The 15,468-nt window shown below is 52.0% G+C and overlaps 2 protein-coding genes across 4 annotated transcripts in view; one reads left to right on the plus strand and one right to left on the minus strand.

Annotated features, from left to right (window-relative positions):
- POMGNT2 (protein O-linked mannose N-acetylglucosaminyltransferase 2 (beta 1,4-)) overlaps positions 1–5,828 on the plus strand; it is a 46,307-nt gene extending 40,479 nt beyond the window's left edge. The window contains exon 3 of the transcript XR_004748303.1: positions 5,499–5,828. The gene's annotated coding sequence lies outside the window, so the exon portion shown is untranslated. The remainder of the gene's footprint in view (positions 1–5,498) is intronic.
- Positions 152–14,805, minus strand: GASK1A (golgi associated kinase 1A). 3 transcript variants are annotated; one of them, XM_035318102.1, is made up of 5 exons: positions 14,450–14,805; positions 6,366–7,247; positions 1,641–1,763; positions 1,330–1,433; positions 152–974 (listed from the first exon to the last, which is right to left on the minus strand). In XM_035318102.1, the coding sequence occupies exons 1-5, from the start codon at positions 14,450–14,452 to the stop codon at positions 764–766; spliced, it is 1,323 nt and encodes a 440-aa protein (XP_035173993.1). In that variant the 5' UTR covers positions 14,453–14,805; the 3' UTR covers positions 152–763. The 3 variants fall into 3 exon arrangements, with proteins under 3 accessions (XP_035173993.1, XP_035173992.1, XP_035173994.1); XM_035318101.1 differs by lacking the exon at positions 14,450–14,805 and adding an exon at positions 13,387–13,575; XM_035318103.1 differs by lacking the exon at positions 14,450–14,805 and adding an exon at positions 10,534–11,100.
- Positions 14,806–15,468: the final 663 nt, after the last annotated feature.

Below are 15,468 nucleotides of genomic sequence, written 5' to 3' on the forward strand. Positions count from 1 at the left end.
CCTGACTCCTGAGGACCAATTTATCCAGGATGCTGCTGTGCGCTGTGGCAGTGGCTCTCACTGCCTGGCTGCTGGGGGTGTCAGCACACGCAGAATGCATTTTGCGCCCAGTTGCCTTCTGCTGAAATAACCCTGCATGTTTGTTAAAGGATTTTTTTTCTGCTAACCTTAGAGAAAGCTTCATGCAGACATCAGGCACGCGTCACCTCTTCCATAGGGGAAGACAGAGCTCAGCTCTGGTGACTTGTACTTGCTTTGGAAGGTCTCCTCTGCTTTTCCCCATACCTCTCCAGATTCTCTGCTTTTATTATTTCGGGAATGATGAAAGTATCATCAAAAAAAGTCCAGTGCAAGCCATGGGAAGATTGTCAGTGACTTCCCTCGGCCCTGAGCAGTGCCTCTCACTGCTTGGCCATCCCTTCCCAGGCTCTCCGTCTGTTCAGCTGGTCACACCTGCAGTTTTCAAAGATGCTGGGGAGGAGAGAGGAGTGAAGGCACCCAAAATCTCATGGACATGCACCTCCTTTGAAAATTTCATGCTGTGATCATTGCATGATAAATCTTGCTTAGTGCCTTTCTCAAACATTCATGGGATGTCTCTGGAGAAGGTCTACTCCTCATCTTTCGTACAATCCCTTCTCCTTTTCCAGGACATCCCACCAGTGGGGTGTTAAATAAGAAAACCACCTTTTGGAGAAGCCAGAACCCACACGCAGCTCCACATCACAAAAACCGAGGACATGAGGCCCACCCACCACGGGGTTCAGCGCGGCGTGTCCCTCACCGCCGTCAGGTTGTGCTGCTGGAGGTACCTCAGCAGGACCTGCCCCCGCCTCTCGAGGGTCCGCAGCAGAGGTCTCAGCCCCGCGGCACCGCCCTGGCTCTCCCAGAGCTCCCGGTCCATGTACAGCGACTCCAGCAGCCGGCGGCCCAAGCAGCCCGACCTCAGCACGGCCACAGCCGTCTCCGGGAAGCTGAAAGAGATACATGGGATGGAGACAGACTGCCATCGGCCACCCTGACCCGCTTCACCAGGACATGTGAAAACAGACAGGTTTTCCCTCTGTCTGGCTTCACATCACTGCAACTCCACCTGGCCAAGGAGCCACCCCTGATTTGCACCAGTGTGTAAAGACCCAGAGTGAAGACCCAGTCCTGGTGATGGGTTTTGGAGCCCACCTACCTGCCCAGTCCTGGGTGGGAGGCGGCCCTGCTTCACAGGGATGCTTGACTGGTTAAAGGGACTCCCAGCAGGTTTGCAGATATCGTCAAAGACTCTGCAGGAGTGGAGAGATGTCCCACCAGGAGTGTGCGCATTGCCCACCTTACCTGTCTATGCCCTGCAGGAGCCTGAAGTTGAGCTTTGCCTCTGGCTGCTGCGGCCGGCCTGCGTTGTCGATGAACACCAGGCGGGACGGGGCGCTGCTCCGGACCTGCCAGTGGTGACGGGAAGGAGCAGCTCACCTACTGTGGGCAGTCACCAGCCTGGTGTTTTAGGCTGGGTGTCGGGTGTATTGAGTAACCCTGAGAGCCTCTGGGGGCCAGCAGCTGCCAACGCATCCCAGAAACCTTCATTTTTAAGCCAGAGCAGCCCCTGGGATGTGGGACAAGGGAAAGAGCCACAAGGGCTGGGGACGTACCAGGATGTGCACCAGGACCAGCTCGGCTGGGTTTCGGCACTTCTCGTGGAGCATCTCCTCCACGCAGGGCTCAGAGGGGTCAGGCTCAAACCCACAGCAGTATCGGTCCAGGCGGTCGTGAACCTGTGGGAGACATTTGGGGTCCTCAGCTGGGGCAGACAGCTGGGATGGGCAGGTCCTGGGGATTCTCACATGGAGCTTTTCTTGCTCAGAGGAAAATAAAATGCTTTTAAGGATCCTTAGTGGGCATTGAGTGGAAAAGCTGCTTACACCAGTGCATAAAAGAGGGGCAGGGAAGCACAAAGAAGCTGAGCTGACTTGCAAAACCCCTTGGGCTTGGAGAAGAGCCTGATAAAGGTGACAGTGACAAGCTGTTCTGCTGGAGTTCAGACACCACGCTCCATATCTGCACAGACCAAATGGGCCATGCTTGCAGCTGAAACAAAGGGAAGAAGGACACAGTGAGGAAGGCAAAATAACCCCCGAAACAACCCAGAAAACCTAGGTTGCAAAACTTCAGAAAGAGATTTTTTTTCTCAGGCTAAGCCTTGGTTCACTGGGTGACATTTTATTTGGGCACCTTTCTTATACACCGTTTCATCCATCCCTGAGTCCTACACAGCTCTCAATAAAAAGAAGATGAGTGGAAGAGAGTCGGTAAGGGAAAAAGCAATCTGTGCTTTACACGGTGCCTGCGTGACATTTGAGTTAGTCCACGGTAACTTCTTTTAACTAATCTGTACTTAATTACTTGCAGGCTCTGCTAAGCCCCTGTGTATCCCCCTCCCCACCCCAATCCCTGCGGCAGCCCTGAGCTGCTTGGCTGCTCCCAGCACATCACCCTGCCTCAGAGGGACGAGGGGAGCTGATTTTAAAACAAATAAATCTCTGCCAGGCCCAGCTTCAATAACCCTGCCTTGGTGTATGTATAAAATGTATGTATTTCAGCTCCTGCAGATGGATCAGCCATTCGTGCCAGGGAAGCAAGGAAAGCTCACTGGTGGGCAGCCCGGCTGCAAGATGAAGGCTGCTGGGGTCGCTGGTGTCAGAGCTCAGGATGCCCGTGGTCACTATGGCCAGGAGAATTTCTGTCCCAGGATCCCAGTGAACCAGCCCAGCTGGTTTCTGCAAAAGCCACCAGGGTACAGAAATCCAGAGCCCAAGACGCCGAGCAGGGGAAGGAGAGGCCGTGGTGAGGACGATGCGGTTGTGGTGGTGGGGATGAGTCAAGGCTTCCGAGCACCACTCCGACGTCTGCCAACACTGCCGGCAGCGGGAGGCAGGGGGAGTGAGGCTGAAGGGCGCCTGGAGAAAGGCCACAAGGAAGGAGACAGGGACAGCCTGCACAGAGCGGGGCTCTGCCCATCCTTCCTTTCCCCCACAAACATCTGAAACCAAGGGAGCTGCTGCCAGACCCACGTGGGTGTAGAGTGGGGGCTGACGCTGGTGTCCCACATGGGCCCTGGGACACGGACGAGCTCGTTGTTGACTCCCTGAGAGCAGCTCTGACACACGGACCAGCTCCCCCTCCCCCTGGTTGTCCCCATGTCACTGACATTCGCTTCTCATCAGAGCTTGAGTGGCCCTAATGAACATGGGGCCTTGCTGCTGCAACACAGACAGAGGAGCCGCACCTTCTGCCATCTGCTCAGCTCATAACCTGTCACGAGCACCCTTGATTTAAGCTCCTCTTCAGGCCCAGCGTTGTCTGGGATGGGGACTGCTTCTCCCAGCACTGGGTGCCACTGCTTCCAGATTCCTGATGGAGAGGAAACTTAGGAAAATTAGGGGTGACTGTCCTCTGAAAGAAGTTGGGCCCACAAGGACCGCTACATCCTGAAGGATTGAGCCTGAAAAGTCATCTGGGGGTCAAATAGTTGATGAAATACCAGTTTTTTGTTTTTTTTTTTCGTCTTTCTGCTTTTTGTAAGGAGGGTGTTGTTGATGGGAAAGCATCCATCAGAGATAGTCTGTGATTGCTGGAGCTCTCAAGTAGGACGCCAAAGAGCCTGACTAACTCTTGCATCACGGAAAAGAGAAGGGGGCTGGGGAGAGCCCAGGAGTCTGAGACTGTTGGGCTTGTGGAGCAGCCCCAAAGATGCCTGTGGCCGTCACCACAGTGTCTGGATGAAGTCCTCGGCTTCTGCATTCCCCAGCTGTCAGCAAAAAAAAAGCTCTGAAACACAGAGAGCAACAAGGAAGGTGGCCATGTCCTTAAAAGCTTGATCATAGTGTGGGTGGGGGGCAGGCTTACCCTCACAGTCTTCATTTTGGGGTAGTTGAGCCAATTTCCAGATTAAACAGAGGTCCCAGTGAGGATAGGATGGCCTCAGAGGGAGACAGGGATGCTGCTGCAGGGGTGCAGCCTGAGTGTGCTGGTGGTTTTGGCTCTTTTTAAGGCACAGGATGAAGCCAGTAGCTGCTCCCTTTCAACAGAGCTCTGCATTTTACCCATGGTAGGGTTCTGCAAGGAGAGGTCTCTTTCTCCTGACACCTCAGGCCTATGGGGCTCAGGTGGACATAGGTTGTAGGGGACAGCCAGCAGCCTGAAACTCTCCTATTTGCAAACACTGTGTGTATGTGTGTGTTGTAAGGAGCAAATAATGCAGAAGAGGCCAAATTTTAAAACCTTTTAGAAGAAGATCACGAAGATCTCAATGCCTGGCTCAGGGCTGCACGGAAGGGCTCAAAGTTCATGGCTTCCCGCTCTCCTCAGTACATGCTGCAAGATGCTAGAGACATTATTTCATTACTACAGTATCCTGCTGGCTTCATGCCTCTTTATGTGACTTTTCCACATGGGAGGATCCCATTGAGTTATTGAGAAAAAGCCAGCGGATTGCCCCTTGATTTATTACTCCACTGTTTTGGCCCTCTGCAGGAAAATCTCCTTAAAACTGGATGCTTTTTTCTCCTAGAGACTCAGCTTTTCCATTGCATTCAATGGTATTTTGGCCTGGGGGAGGGAAAGGGACTGGTTAATCTTCTCATTTGTTTGGCTGTTTCATCTAAAATATTTCCAAGCCCAACCATGACTGCGTCTCCTCTGCCAGCCGTAGTCTGAGGTTATAAAGATTAATAGCCAGGCCGTGCCAAAAAAACAGAAAGAGTAATGAGAACAAACATTTTAATGGTATTTTTTTTCTTCCTCCATTTTTTTAAAGTATATGTGTTTATATATATAATTGCTGTTTCAGATAGTTTCCCCTTGTCTAATAATGAAAGTTGCAGCCCTGAGGTACATAAACAGGCTTTTTTTTTTTTTTTTTTTTCCAAAAGAAACCCCTTTTTCCTCCTCAAGGTTACTCCCAAATAAATGATAACTGCCTGTGACGCTGTGGTAATCCCTGGCAGCAGCAGGCTATGGTTTTCCAGATCAGACTGTTAATCCTGAGGAGGAGGAGGAGGAGGAAAGCACTACTGTACAGAGGGGTAGGGATGAAAATTCCCCATACCAGCAGTATGTCTCTGGAGTAAATACATCAAAGCCACGGGGCTGGTGCAGGAGATGCTGCCTTCACCCAGGAATGCCCTGTCCTGAGCAGCTGCAGCATCCACGTGATGCAGAGCAAGGAGAGCCAGGGCGGGATGAAGTTGGAACACATGAGAGCGGACATCCATCTCCTCTATGAAGTCAGCAATTATGAAACCCAAGCCCCCAGAAAATTAACATTTTATGAGCAGCATGAAAGATATATATATATATGTGTGTATATATGTATATATATGTTTGTTTAAAGACAGCCAACTTTGGGGAAAAAAATTGGACTCATGCCTTCTAGTGTTGTGCTGTGATGGGGAGATGAAGGAAAGTTGCCTGGTGGCAGGGATTTTTATTTTTTATTTTTATTTTGTCAGAGGGACCTTGCATGGGCTTGAAAGTTGAGGAATTCTTGAAATGTTGACATCCCCAGGGCTGAGCAGAAAAACGGAACCCTTTGCATTCACTCTTCTCTTCAGCATCTGAAGCAAGAGAAGCTCCAGCCTCTTCCCACCCCAGCCTGCAGCTGAGCTTCACCAGCCTGGAGGTTGGACCATGCTCCTGAGGCACTTGGCAGTGTCATGGATCACCCACCAGCCTGGAACTTCTTCAACAAGCAAAGAGCCACCACCTTTTTAATGGTACAGCTTCAGCTCCTCAGGTTTCTCTGATTTTCACCAATGATCCAGCTAAAATGCAAATCTTTACAGAGGGAAATAATAATAATAATAAAAATAATAATAATAAAAAAGTGCTGCTTTCCACTGCATTTTTATTATTGTTTGAATTTTGCTTGGGACATCCCACCATACAGAGCTGAGCTCAGCTTTGGGTGCATGCTCCCTGGTTCTCCTTGCTTCTTGACAGGCCATGTTCAGCCCCGGTGCTGTGTGCAGATATGAAAGCAGGGCAGACCCTGGTGCAGGTTTTAGGGATGTTTTTCTTACTTTTAGTGCCACTGGTTGCTGATGTTCACCACAAGCTCACACAAGTCCTGCGTGAGATTCACCACCCAAGAAGGGGTAATGTGCAAGGTGGAGGCAACATCATCGAGATGTCCCAGAAGGTGCCAAAAGTTACCCCAGCAGCAAAAAGCAGTAATTTTTGACTCACATTTTGGCATGCACTCCCAGGACAACACAGCCTACACAACTCACAGAAGAGAAAGAGATGACAGAGGTGTACACAGGAGGATGCAGTGTCCCACCTGGCACAACAGACAGCCGCCCTCACCTCAGCCCTACCTGCAGGAGGAAGTCGAAGAGCGCCAGGCGTCCCCACTCGCCATGCTGGATGCTCTTGCAGGGAGTGTCCCCCACCACCGGGGCCCTGCCGTGAGTCCGCAGCATCTCCTGGTACTGCAGCCACCCCAGGGCGCAGGAGTTCTGGTCGTTGTTGGTGTCCTCCAGGTGCTGGACGTCGGGTGCCCACCAGATGACGGGCCGTGTAGCACCGTTGGTGTAGCTGTAGGGCAGGATGGGGCTAGAGAAGCGACGGGCCACAGCGGGCAGGCTCCTGTTCAGCCCCAAGACCCTGTCCAGGTGGAAAGCCACCACCTCGTAGAGGTCCCCAGGGCGTTTGATGAGCCCGCAGCGCCCATCCCCACAGTCCCCCTGGGGGCTGGTGGGCTGGGGATCCCCTTCAGTGTGCAGGCGGACACGCAGGACCTGCCCGTGGGCTGGCACACGGGTTTTGGAGACCACCTGCCCGTGGGCCAGCAGCTTCATCTTCTGGATGTCATCATCAGAGAGCCACGGCGGGGCTGTCCCACCAAGACGCAACCTGTCCCCATGTTGGGGGTTGCCCCGCCAACATGGCTGCTCCACAGAAGACAAAGGGGACGGCATGCCCAGCTCCCTCAGCTGCCGACTGTCCCCCTGGTGCCTCCTTGTCCTCCGGGTGGGCGGCTTGTGCCCACACAGGGTGGTGGCTGTGTCCTGCCGGGGCCGGGGGGCTGGGGACTGTGATATGGGCACTGGTGCCATGCGAAGGGACCGGGCCCGGCCGTGGACCCCGGTAGGCGGTGGGGGCAGGTGGGTGAGCGCCAGCAGGGCCAGGGCCAGCAGGACCCCCAGGGCCACCAGGGGAGGGTGCTTCAATCCCGTCCTTCGCCATGGTCGCTGGGCCTGTGGGTCAGAAAGGAGAGTGTCACTAGTGGTCCCAGCCCATGGGGCATGTCAGAAAAAGGGACTCGGCTGGGGGACACAAGCGGCCATAGCACGATTTGGGTCAGAAATTAGCCTATGGTCCCCCAGGGAGTTGGTCAGGGAAAGAGCTGACCCAGTGGAGATGCTGTAATGTCTGCAGTGCTGGTGTACAGGACCACCTTATGCCTGATGAATTCTTCAAATATTTGCTTTGAAAACTCAAGGAATGAAAAAAAAAAAAAAAAAAAAAAAAAAAAAAAAAGATCATCAGCAATGGTATTCCCCCAGACTTTTCCAGGTGGCCCTTCCCAGCCGCCCTGAGATGTGTTGCCACGGTCACTTTGAGCTCCTGATGCCCAAAGCCTCCCACGATAGGCCTTTGTGTGTGTCAGAGGAGTCATACCACTCAAAATCAGAGCACGCAGGACCAGAAATAGAAAACATTCCTCTTTTATCTTTTTTTTTTCTTTTTTTTTTTTTTTTAATAAGGCTGAATGTCCACACTGCCTTTTCTTCTGCCGCAGCCTGCAGCTTGCTGTGCTATTCCCTGAGCTCTGCTGCATCCACTCACCCGCCTGCATCCATATTTGACTGGGGAGCTGCGAAGCTGAATAAACCCTAAAGGAAATCAGGAAACAGAAGGGGGGATACAAGCTGAGCTGTGGTTTTGAAGGACTACATTTCCACAGCATCCTTAGTGTAGACCACAGACACAGGCCAACACAGAGCAAATACCTGGATGGGTGGGAGCATTTTCCAGTTCCTAAGAGCTTTTTCTCCTGAACGCCTCACTCCAGTGGTTCCTGTCTCAGTTGCACACTCAGCCCAAAATTCAGACCTCAGTGCCCTCATGGGAGGGAAGTGCAGTGTGTGCTAAGACCCAGCCCTGCCAGCACTGCACTCAGCATGGATAAGAGCTTGCAAGAGCTGATCAGAAGATATTGCAGCCTACATTTAGAAAAGGTGCAAGCTTCTCTATCTGAAACCCAAAATGTTCTAATTGCCAGCATGAAGAAACTGCTTTTAGATGGGTGCCACCATGTTTTAGTGCTGTTTGCTGGGATGGACTTGCAAAAACAATATGGGTTGTAAACACAGCTATGAGCAGATACTGTGCTAAGCCAACGTGTCTGCTTTGCCCTCAAGGCCTCCCCAGCATCACAGCGCTGGTGCTGGTGAAAGACCACCTCACTGGCTGTGACCTGCATGATGGCCAACATATTGTATAATCTCTTTATAAGCTTTCCAGCCCAGCACCACTCTCATGCTTTACAGAGACATTTCCAAGCAATTCAGCGATGAGGCTCAGGACAATGAGCAGGAATGAGGGCCTTGTTCCTCTTCGCTTCGCAATTATTTATTTTGGAAGCACAAATATATCCACAGCAGACATAGCGGGATGGTATATTGCCAAGGAAGGGATAAGGAATTGTTTGTGTGAGAAACAAAGTTGTATTTTTGCAGTAGAAAATTATTTTTCTTTATTCCAAGGTAGTTGTGTAGTCATAATAAGGAGAAATGCTAAGTAAATAAGTGGACAGCAGAAGGCCTCACTGTTCCAAAAGAAGGTAGAAGTTTGAGAAAAACAGGATGAGCAGTGTGAGAACAGTAAAACAAAGATCACAAGTTCTCAAAACATAAGAAAGGAGAAATTAAAGGGTTGAAAAAAAGAAAAATTGTACATCTGTGGTATAGAGGAGCGTTGAGTAGCTTGTGAACCTGTAGTACTCAGCCAGTGAAGAAACGGGAGGTGATCAGGCGTCGGGTAACAGGGGATAAAAGGTTATGCTTTGTTTACTAAAATGCGCTCCTGATTGACAGGACGCCTGCCATTGCAATCGCGAATAAAATAGCTTCACAGAAGATCCTGTCTGAAGAAAATTATTTGAGATTTTTCTCACATTTGTAAGAGGAAAAGCTTAAAAAAGCAAGAGCTCAAAAGCTCTGGAGGTGAGAGCCAGCAGCCAGAGTGACTTCCAGAAGGCAGCTCATGAGAATCACAGGATGGTTTGTGTTGGAAGGGACCTTAAAGATCACCCAGTTCCAACCCTCTGCCATGGGCAGGGACACCTCCCACCAGACCAGGCTGCCCAAAGCCCCATCCAGCCTGGCCTTGAACACCTCCAGGGATGGTGCACCCACAGCTTCTCTGGGCAGCCTGTGCCAGAGGAAATGTTTCATCTGTACCTCATCAGCTGATCGAGCACTACGCAAAAACCTATGAGGGCCCAAGTGGGTTTTCCTTCCAGGTCTCCCTCTCAAGGACTGAGCAGATTTAAAACAGCTTCCAAGAGCTCGTGATGGTGCATTTGGAGTGATTTAGCTTTATAGCTCTCATTTAATTGTTTCTCTCCCAGAAATACAGCACAGTGCAGCAAAATGGAGCTGCTGGGAGGGAGGAATGCTTCACTCACACTCAGCTTATGCCAGCCTCCTCCTGTGCAGCTCCAGGTCTGTGTGTTAGACCCGCATGGCAAAAACTGAGGGGTTTCCCAGAAATCCCACACACACCTGAGTGTTTTTCAGAGCCCTGCCTAAAACAACCCAAATAACAACACCTCTGCTGCTTTTTGGGTTCCTAAAATCAGACCTTGAGCACTGCCGCCAACATTCATGAACACACTTGGAAACCCTTCCCCTTACTGTGATGGTGCAGAAAGCATTTGTCCAGGCACAGCAGCCGAGACTGGCTTTAATCAGGAAATCTCACACCCTTGGGGGAGCATGCAAGAGCCATTCGGGGAGCGTGGCAAATACAGTGGGAAAACCCCTTTTTAATCCACAGCTGCAGAGCAACACTGGCCACAGGGAGCCAAACGGATGGGAACAATTACAATTTGTTTTTTTGTTACGTCAAGGTGGTTTGCAGGGCGAGTGGTTGAAGCATCCTTAGTGCCTGGAACCACTTTGTCCCCTCTGTGGGCAGGCTCGGTTTGGTTACAGCCGAGCCTGAATCTTGCTCCATGAGCCTGGACCAGGGCCACCGCAGCCCTTTCCCTGCTCGGCTCGGGGAGCCTGGATTTCACTGCCACATCGACAATAATAAGGGGAAAAAAAGTGCAAGTACAGCCTCTATGTTATTTCTGGCAGTCAATATTACAAACTTAATAATAATCTAGATGATATAACATCGCAGAAATGGTGCTGTATTTATAAACCCAGGGTAAATCCTTTTCCAAAGAGACTTTCTCCGAGTCTGTGCTGTAAAAAATACTGCACTTTAAGCTATGGCTTCAATTCAGCCTGAAATGAAAACCATACATACCGCTCTGCTTTGCCAGCTTGACAAACTGACAGTACAGCACGTCTTCTCTAGAAATTAGGTACATTTCCCAGCAGGCAAGCTGAAGCAAAACCCATAAAAACGCGTCAGAGAGGTACGGCTCGCGCCAGGATGCCAAGGAGTAAACAATGCATACGCTCACTCGTCAGGTGGACATACAGCACAGCCCGGGCTCCCGAGGGCATGGCCTGGCCACTCGGGGTAACATTTTCTAAGTGTGGGTCAGAGGATTTTATCCTCCACACTTTGTTCCCGGGGCGCTTGGACCTTGGAGGAATTTGAAGCGGAGAAGCCTGTTTTCAATTGCTTTGCAAAGTGCATCAAATTGGCTTTGTTGAGCGTGGAAGAAAAAGGAAAACAAACCCAAAACTTCATTATCCAGGAATGTGAGGAACAGCCCTAAAACTCAAAAAGATGCCATAGAAATGCGTGGCCTTTAAAAGCGGGATCCATCCCTGCTCTCCTCTGGAGCCTGCCAAATAAGCACAAAACCGTGTGGACAGCAGGCAACGCAGCCCACCGCGACTGATTTTAACAAAAATTGCTTGAAAAGCCACCAGAAGCCCTTCTCCTACTGCCTGCCACCCCCAGGAGTGTCTCCAAAGCCTGGCACCCACCACAGCTGCCCAGGAGAGCAGGGCTGTGCATCAACCAGGCTGGCGGCGTGGCATCACCTCCAGGAGGGGATCAGCCCCATCCTCTTGTTTTCGGCTGGAAAATGCGTGGTTTTAACAACAGGCAGGCTCGCAGCGGCCAGGAGACCCAACCTCTTCTCCCCCAGAGCCTGAGCTGAAGGAAACCCTTCACCAGTCACCCAAGATTCAAGCGTTTAAGTGCCTTCCTATATCATCCTGCCCGGGGAAGAGGTACCGCTCGCCGAGCAGGGCTTTACCTAAGACAGCTATTAAATCACAGCTGCCAGACTCAAGGGGAGCCTGGCTGCCTTCAGACCCCACCAGACACACAAAAGGGGGTCACAGCAATCCTGGGGCGGGAGGGAACCCAGACCTGCTGCCACGCGGTGCTGGGGCTGTCCCGCAGAGCCAGCCGTACCCGCCGAGCTGGCGCTCAGCTCTTCCCACGAGCGTGTCCAAACCAAACCAGAAAACGACAAAGTTAAATTGCCCGGGATGGGACTTTAAAGCTTGCCGTGCTTTGCTACATTTTGGACAGCCCGATGGAGGTGGTCAGCAGCCTGAGACAAGTGCCAGGCAGCGCCCCAGCATGGAAGAATAAAATGATGTTGGTGATGCCGTTCCCTCCGAGCACTGACTTTAAAAATTTGTTTGAAATCCCCGTGGTGTTTCCCTTGCCCCCATCTCCCTGCCCTCCTGTTACACTCAAGTCAAGCCACACGCAGGCCAGCTTTCCCATCCGCGGGGGGAAGCAGCAGGAGGGCCCCTTCCCCAGCAGAGCAGATGTGGCTTTCCCTCGCGCAACATCTGCGCCCCGCGCGCCCGCTCCCTTCCAACAGTGCTGCCTTTGTGCGTCGGGGACTGCGCAGAGGATGCTCGGGAGGAGGGCAGCAGCCTGCAGACCACATGCCGGGGTCCTTCGCTGCTAACCCCTCACATGCACAGCCTCCACACACCTGGTTTCCTTCTGCTGGGAAACAACATGACATTTTTTTCCCCACCTTCTTCAGGAATCAGAAGTCCTGCTCCTCAGCGGCTCGCTTCCAGCCGCAGCAAGGGACACGGCTGCTTTTCTGCTCACACTAATAATTTCTACAGGATGCCCAAAGCCAGGACAGTGACAGCAGTGAGGAAGGTTCCTCTCAAGTCCCCTTCCTCACAATGTCCCCCACCCTAAATCTTCTCCCTGTGTATTCCTGAGCCGCTCACCAACTTCGGCCTTGCATCTCCAGTGGGGTTGTGCTGCTTCAGCTCCTTTCAGCAAAGAGCAAAGGTGCTGGGAGGTGACATTTTTATTTTATTTATTTTTTTTTTCAGCATGTTCTGGGCCAAACAGAGATGAATACATTTAAATAAAACCAAGTTTTATTCCCTTCTTGCTCTTGGCGAGTTTACCGATCCTGGTGATGAGTGCCTGAAGAACCACCAAAACTCTCTTACACATTTTTGGCACCTGATCCAGTCTTACTCCTTTTATTGGGGGTTACATTTTTCCTACAGTTGGGTTGGGGGGGGGGTGGATTTTGATCCATTCATTTCCAGTCTTCATGTTGAGCTGGTGGACCAGCCCTGGAGAAGAGGCACACGTGCTCAGTGCCCTGCGGGGGCTCTTGGCAAGACTGGCTCCAGATTCCCTTGGACGCATTTTGGTGGAGGATGGACAAGTCGGCTGGCTCAGTCTCCCCTCTCTTGCTCTAAGGGATTTTTTCTTCCTGAAGAGCAAAGGAACGCATTCGTGGGATTCCACAGCTGCGGCGGGGAGGGGAGGGACAGCGGGGCCATTCATCCCCGGGCTTTATTGAAAACAGAATTGTTCATACGTGTCCATCCTCAGCTTCAGAAAGATAACCATTTCCCTAGATTGAAACCATTTCTTTAGTTCCTACACAGGACAAAAAATAAAAATAAAAAGGGAAGAGAGCCTGCTCCCTGCCTGTCTCTGCCTCCTTGCATCCTGCTTTTCCTTCTCCCGGCCGACCCCACCGGGCGAATGACCGCAGCCAACACCATAGCAGCCCTGCTCTGGAGGGGCTTTGCCTTTGGGGAAGGCAAGCAGCCGCGGGGTTACTGAGCCTTTGAAGCAGGAGGGGTAATTACAGCATTTGGCATCTCTGCGAGAGCATTAATAAAGTGCAGTCAGCCCCTCTTATATATACTGCCTCGTGCTGGGAGAGCGGCAGAGTCGCTGGAAGTTACTCACCAGCAGATTTTGGAGCCAGAAGCAAGGAGGCATTTCCCTCACACAGCCATCCCCCAGCTCGGTGCTGGCATTTGAGGTGTTTTCAGGGGAGCCGGGGACACAGGGGAGCAGCCCAGTGCCACCAGCTGCCCCAAGCCCTGGCCTCGATGTGCTTTAAAACCCAACAACACCCCCCAAAAAAACAATTTTTGATGCTGGTAGGAAACCGTGCAAGGACATTTCCACGTCCCCATCCTCAGACCTGCCTTTGCGAAGGAGAAATGGAAACCCAGGTGAAAAATGACCATTCTGCTCCAGCAGGGAGACCACACCAGGCACCTGGCACGCGCTGCAGGCGCTTTGAAAGGCTTCATAGTGCAGGCTCGTGGGGGAAAGCAGTGCTGCAGGAGAAAGCCTGGCACGGGGAGAGCAGCCTTGCTTTTTTCTTCAGGGGGGAGGAATTATTCCCAGTCCCCAAATGGGTGACAGCCCATCTTGCCCATTTTTCCTGCTGCTGAAATTGATTAATCAGGAAACTCAGAGTGGCCCGGGCAAGTCGTAGGATGGAAGCTGCCAAGTGCAACATCTCCCCATACACACACACACATACGTCCTGCTGCTCACCAGCACCACCGGCCCCACAGCATGCACCAGCTCGCTGAGCCACCCCAGCCATGCTCTCAGGACGTGACACGGGTGGGTGACACCAGAGCAGTTTGTGGCAGCAGCACCTCCCGTCTCGCCCAGCACATGTGTCTGTAGCCTCTGCCCGACACGCGTTTTGCAGGGGTGGTGGAGCAGAGGTGGGTAAGGCACCGCTCGATTCTTTAGCTTTTATCTTTCACTGCTGTGAGATGATTAAATACACTCCCTTGATTGTTAACCACTATCTTTGCCCATCCCTAGCGTTATGAAGGACAGATCCATGCCAGAGCCTTGCCTGCATGCTCCAGCCCCACGAGGGATCCCTCTGGACTTGTCCCAAGGAGGATGGAGGCAGCTGGGGGATGGCCTCGCATCGCGTCCCATGGGCCCAGCATCCCTTCCCACCACCAGCTCGAGGAGGAAACCCCCAAAATCATACCATGGCTCCCAGCGCCAGCCGATGTCCTGCTCCTCGCGTGCTTCGCCGCCGCAGGAGAGGCGGCACGCGGTCACCTCCCAGGCTGGGCACCAGATCCCAGCAACGCTTCCATAGAAAACGAGAACATTAAATACCATAAAATGGAAATATTTTTTTTTTAAAAAAAGAGAGAAAAAAAAATAAAACAAATCAAAGGTTTTTTTAAAAAAAATCCAATCCACGCGGCTCCTCTCCCCGAGGCACTGTCACCCCCGTGTCCCTCGGGGCTCGGGGCAGCCTCCGCGCGGGCTCCCCACTCCTGGCGGGCGGACGCCCGGCCAACTTCGGCCGCCAGTTTTCCAACTCTGCATCAGCCCAGACCCACCTCCCTGAGGCTGGGAAGGGGGGAGCAGGCATTTGAAGAGTCTCTTTTTCACAATAAAAGCCCTTCTTGCTGCTTTTTTCTTTTTTTTAAATACAGAGGGCGAGTTCGATCCGGGAGGCAGAGGTAAAGGAGGCTGGAATGACACGTGCTCCTCCTGGGCTCCTGGTCTGGGACAAGCAGGGGACAGGCAGAGCCCCAGGGACCTCGCTGGTCCTGCTCCACCAGATCTGCTGATGGGTGCCCCCAAAAACGCCCCTCAGAGGTTTTTAAGTGTTAATCTGTTGCCTTTCAATAGCAGTGTGGAGCAGCTGGGAGATTTCTTAGCCACTTAAAAGGAGTTAAAGTGATAACAGCTTTTTTGGGGGTGTTCAGTCCCGGGAACTGTAAAGCAAATTAAATTGGTTGGCATTGTTCTTTATTTCTATTTGCATTTTGGAAAATCAGCAAAATGCACAGTGCAAACTATTGTGAGGGACAGTGAGAACACAGCAGGCTACAAAGAGGAGAAGGGGACCAGGCTTAGGGAAACTCGGCCAAGTGATGTGCCCAGGGTGGCACGGGAGGGCAGTGGCAGAGCTGGGGAGGTGGCTCCTGTGTCCCCGAGCCCCTCTTGCCCACTGACCACACACAGCCCTACAGTGACATTGCACAGGAC

Source organism: Oxyura jamaicensis, chromosome 2 (assembly GCF_011077185.1).
Source record: "Oxyura jamaicensis isolate SHBP4307 breed ruddy duck chromosome 2, BPBGC_Ojam_1.0, whole genome shotgun sequence".
Taxonomy (NCBI): domain Eukaryota; kingdom Metazoa; phylum Chordata; class Aves; order Anseriformes; family Anatidae; genus Oxyura; species Oxyura jamaicensis.

What these genes read in the sequence shown, in the direction of transcription:
- GASK1A (XM_035318101.1), bottom strand. Translation starts at nt 13,419, where the DNA reads ATGCCTCCTTGCTTCTGGCTCCAAAATCTGCTG. An exon ending in TCTTCGACTTCCTCCTGCAG is followed by an intron (nt 1,764 to 6,365) that starts GTAGGGCTGAGG and finishes TGTCTCCCACAG; the next exon opens with GTTCACGACCGCCTGGACCG. An exon ending in TGGTCCTGGTGCACATCCTG is followed by an intron (nt 1,434 to 1,640) that starts GTACGTCCCCAG and finishes CACCACTGGCAG; the next exon opens with GTCCGGAGCAGCGCCCCGTC.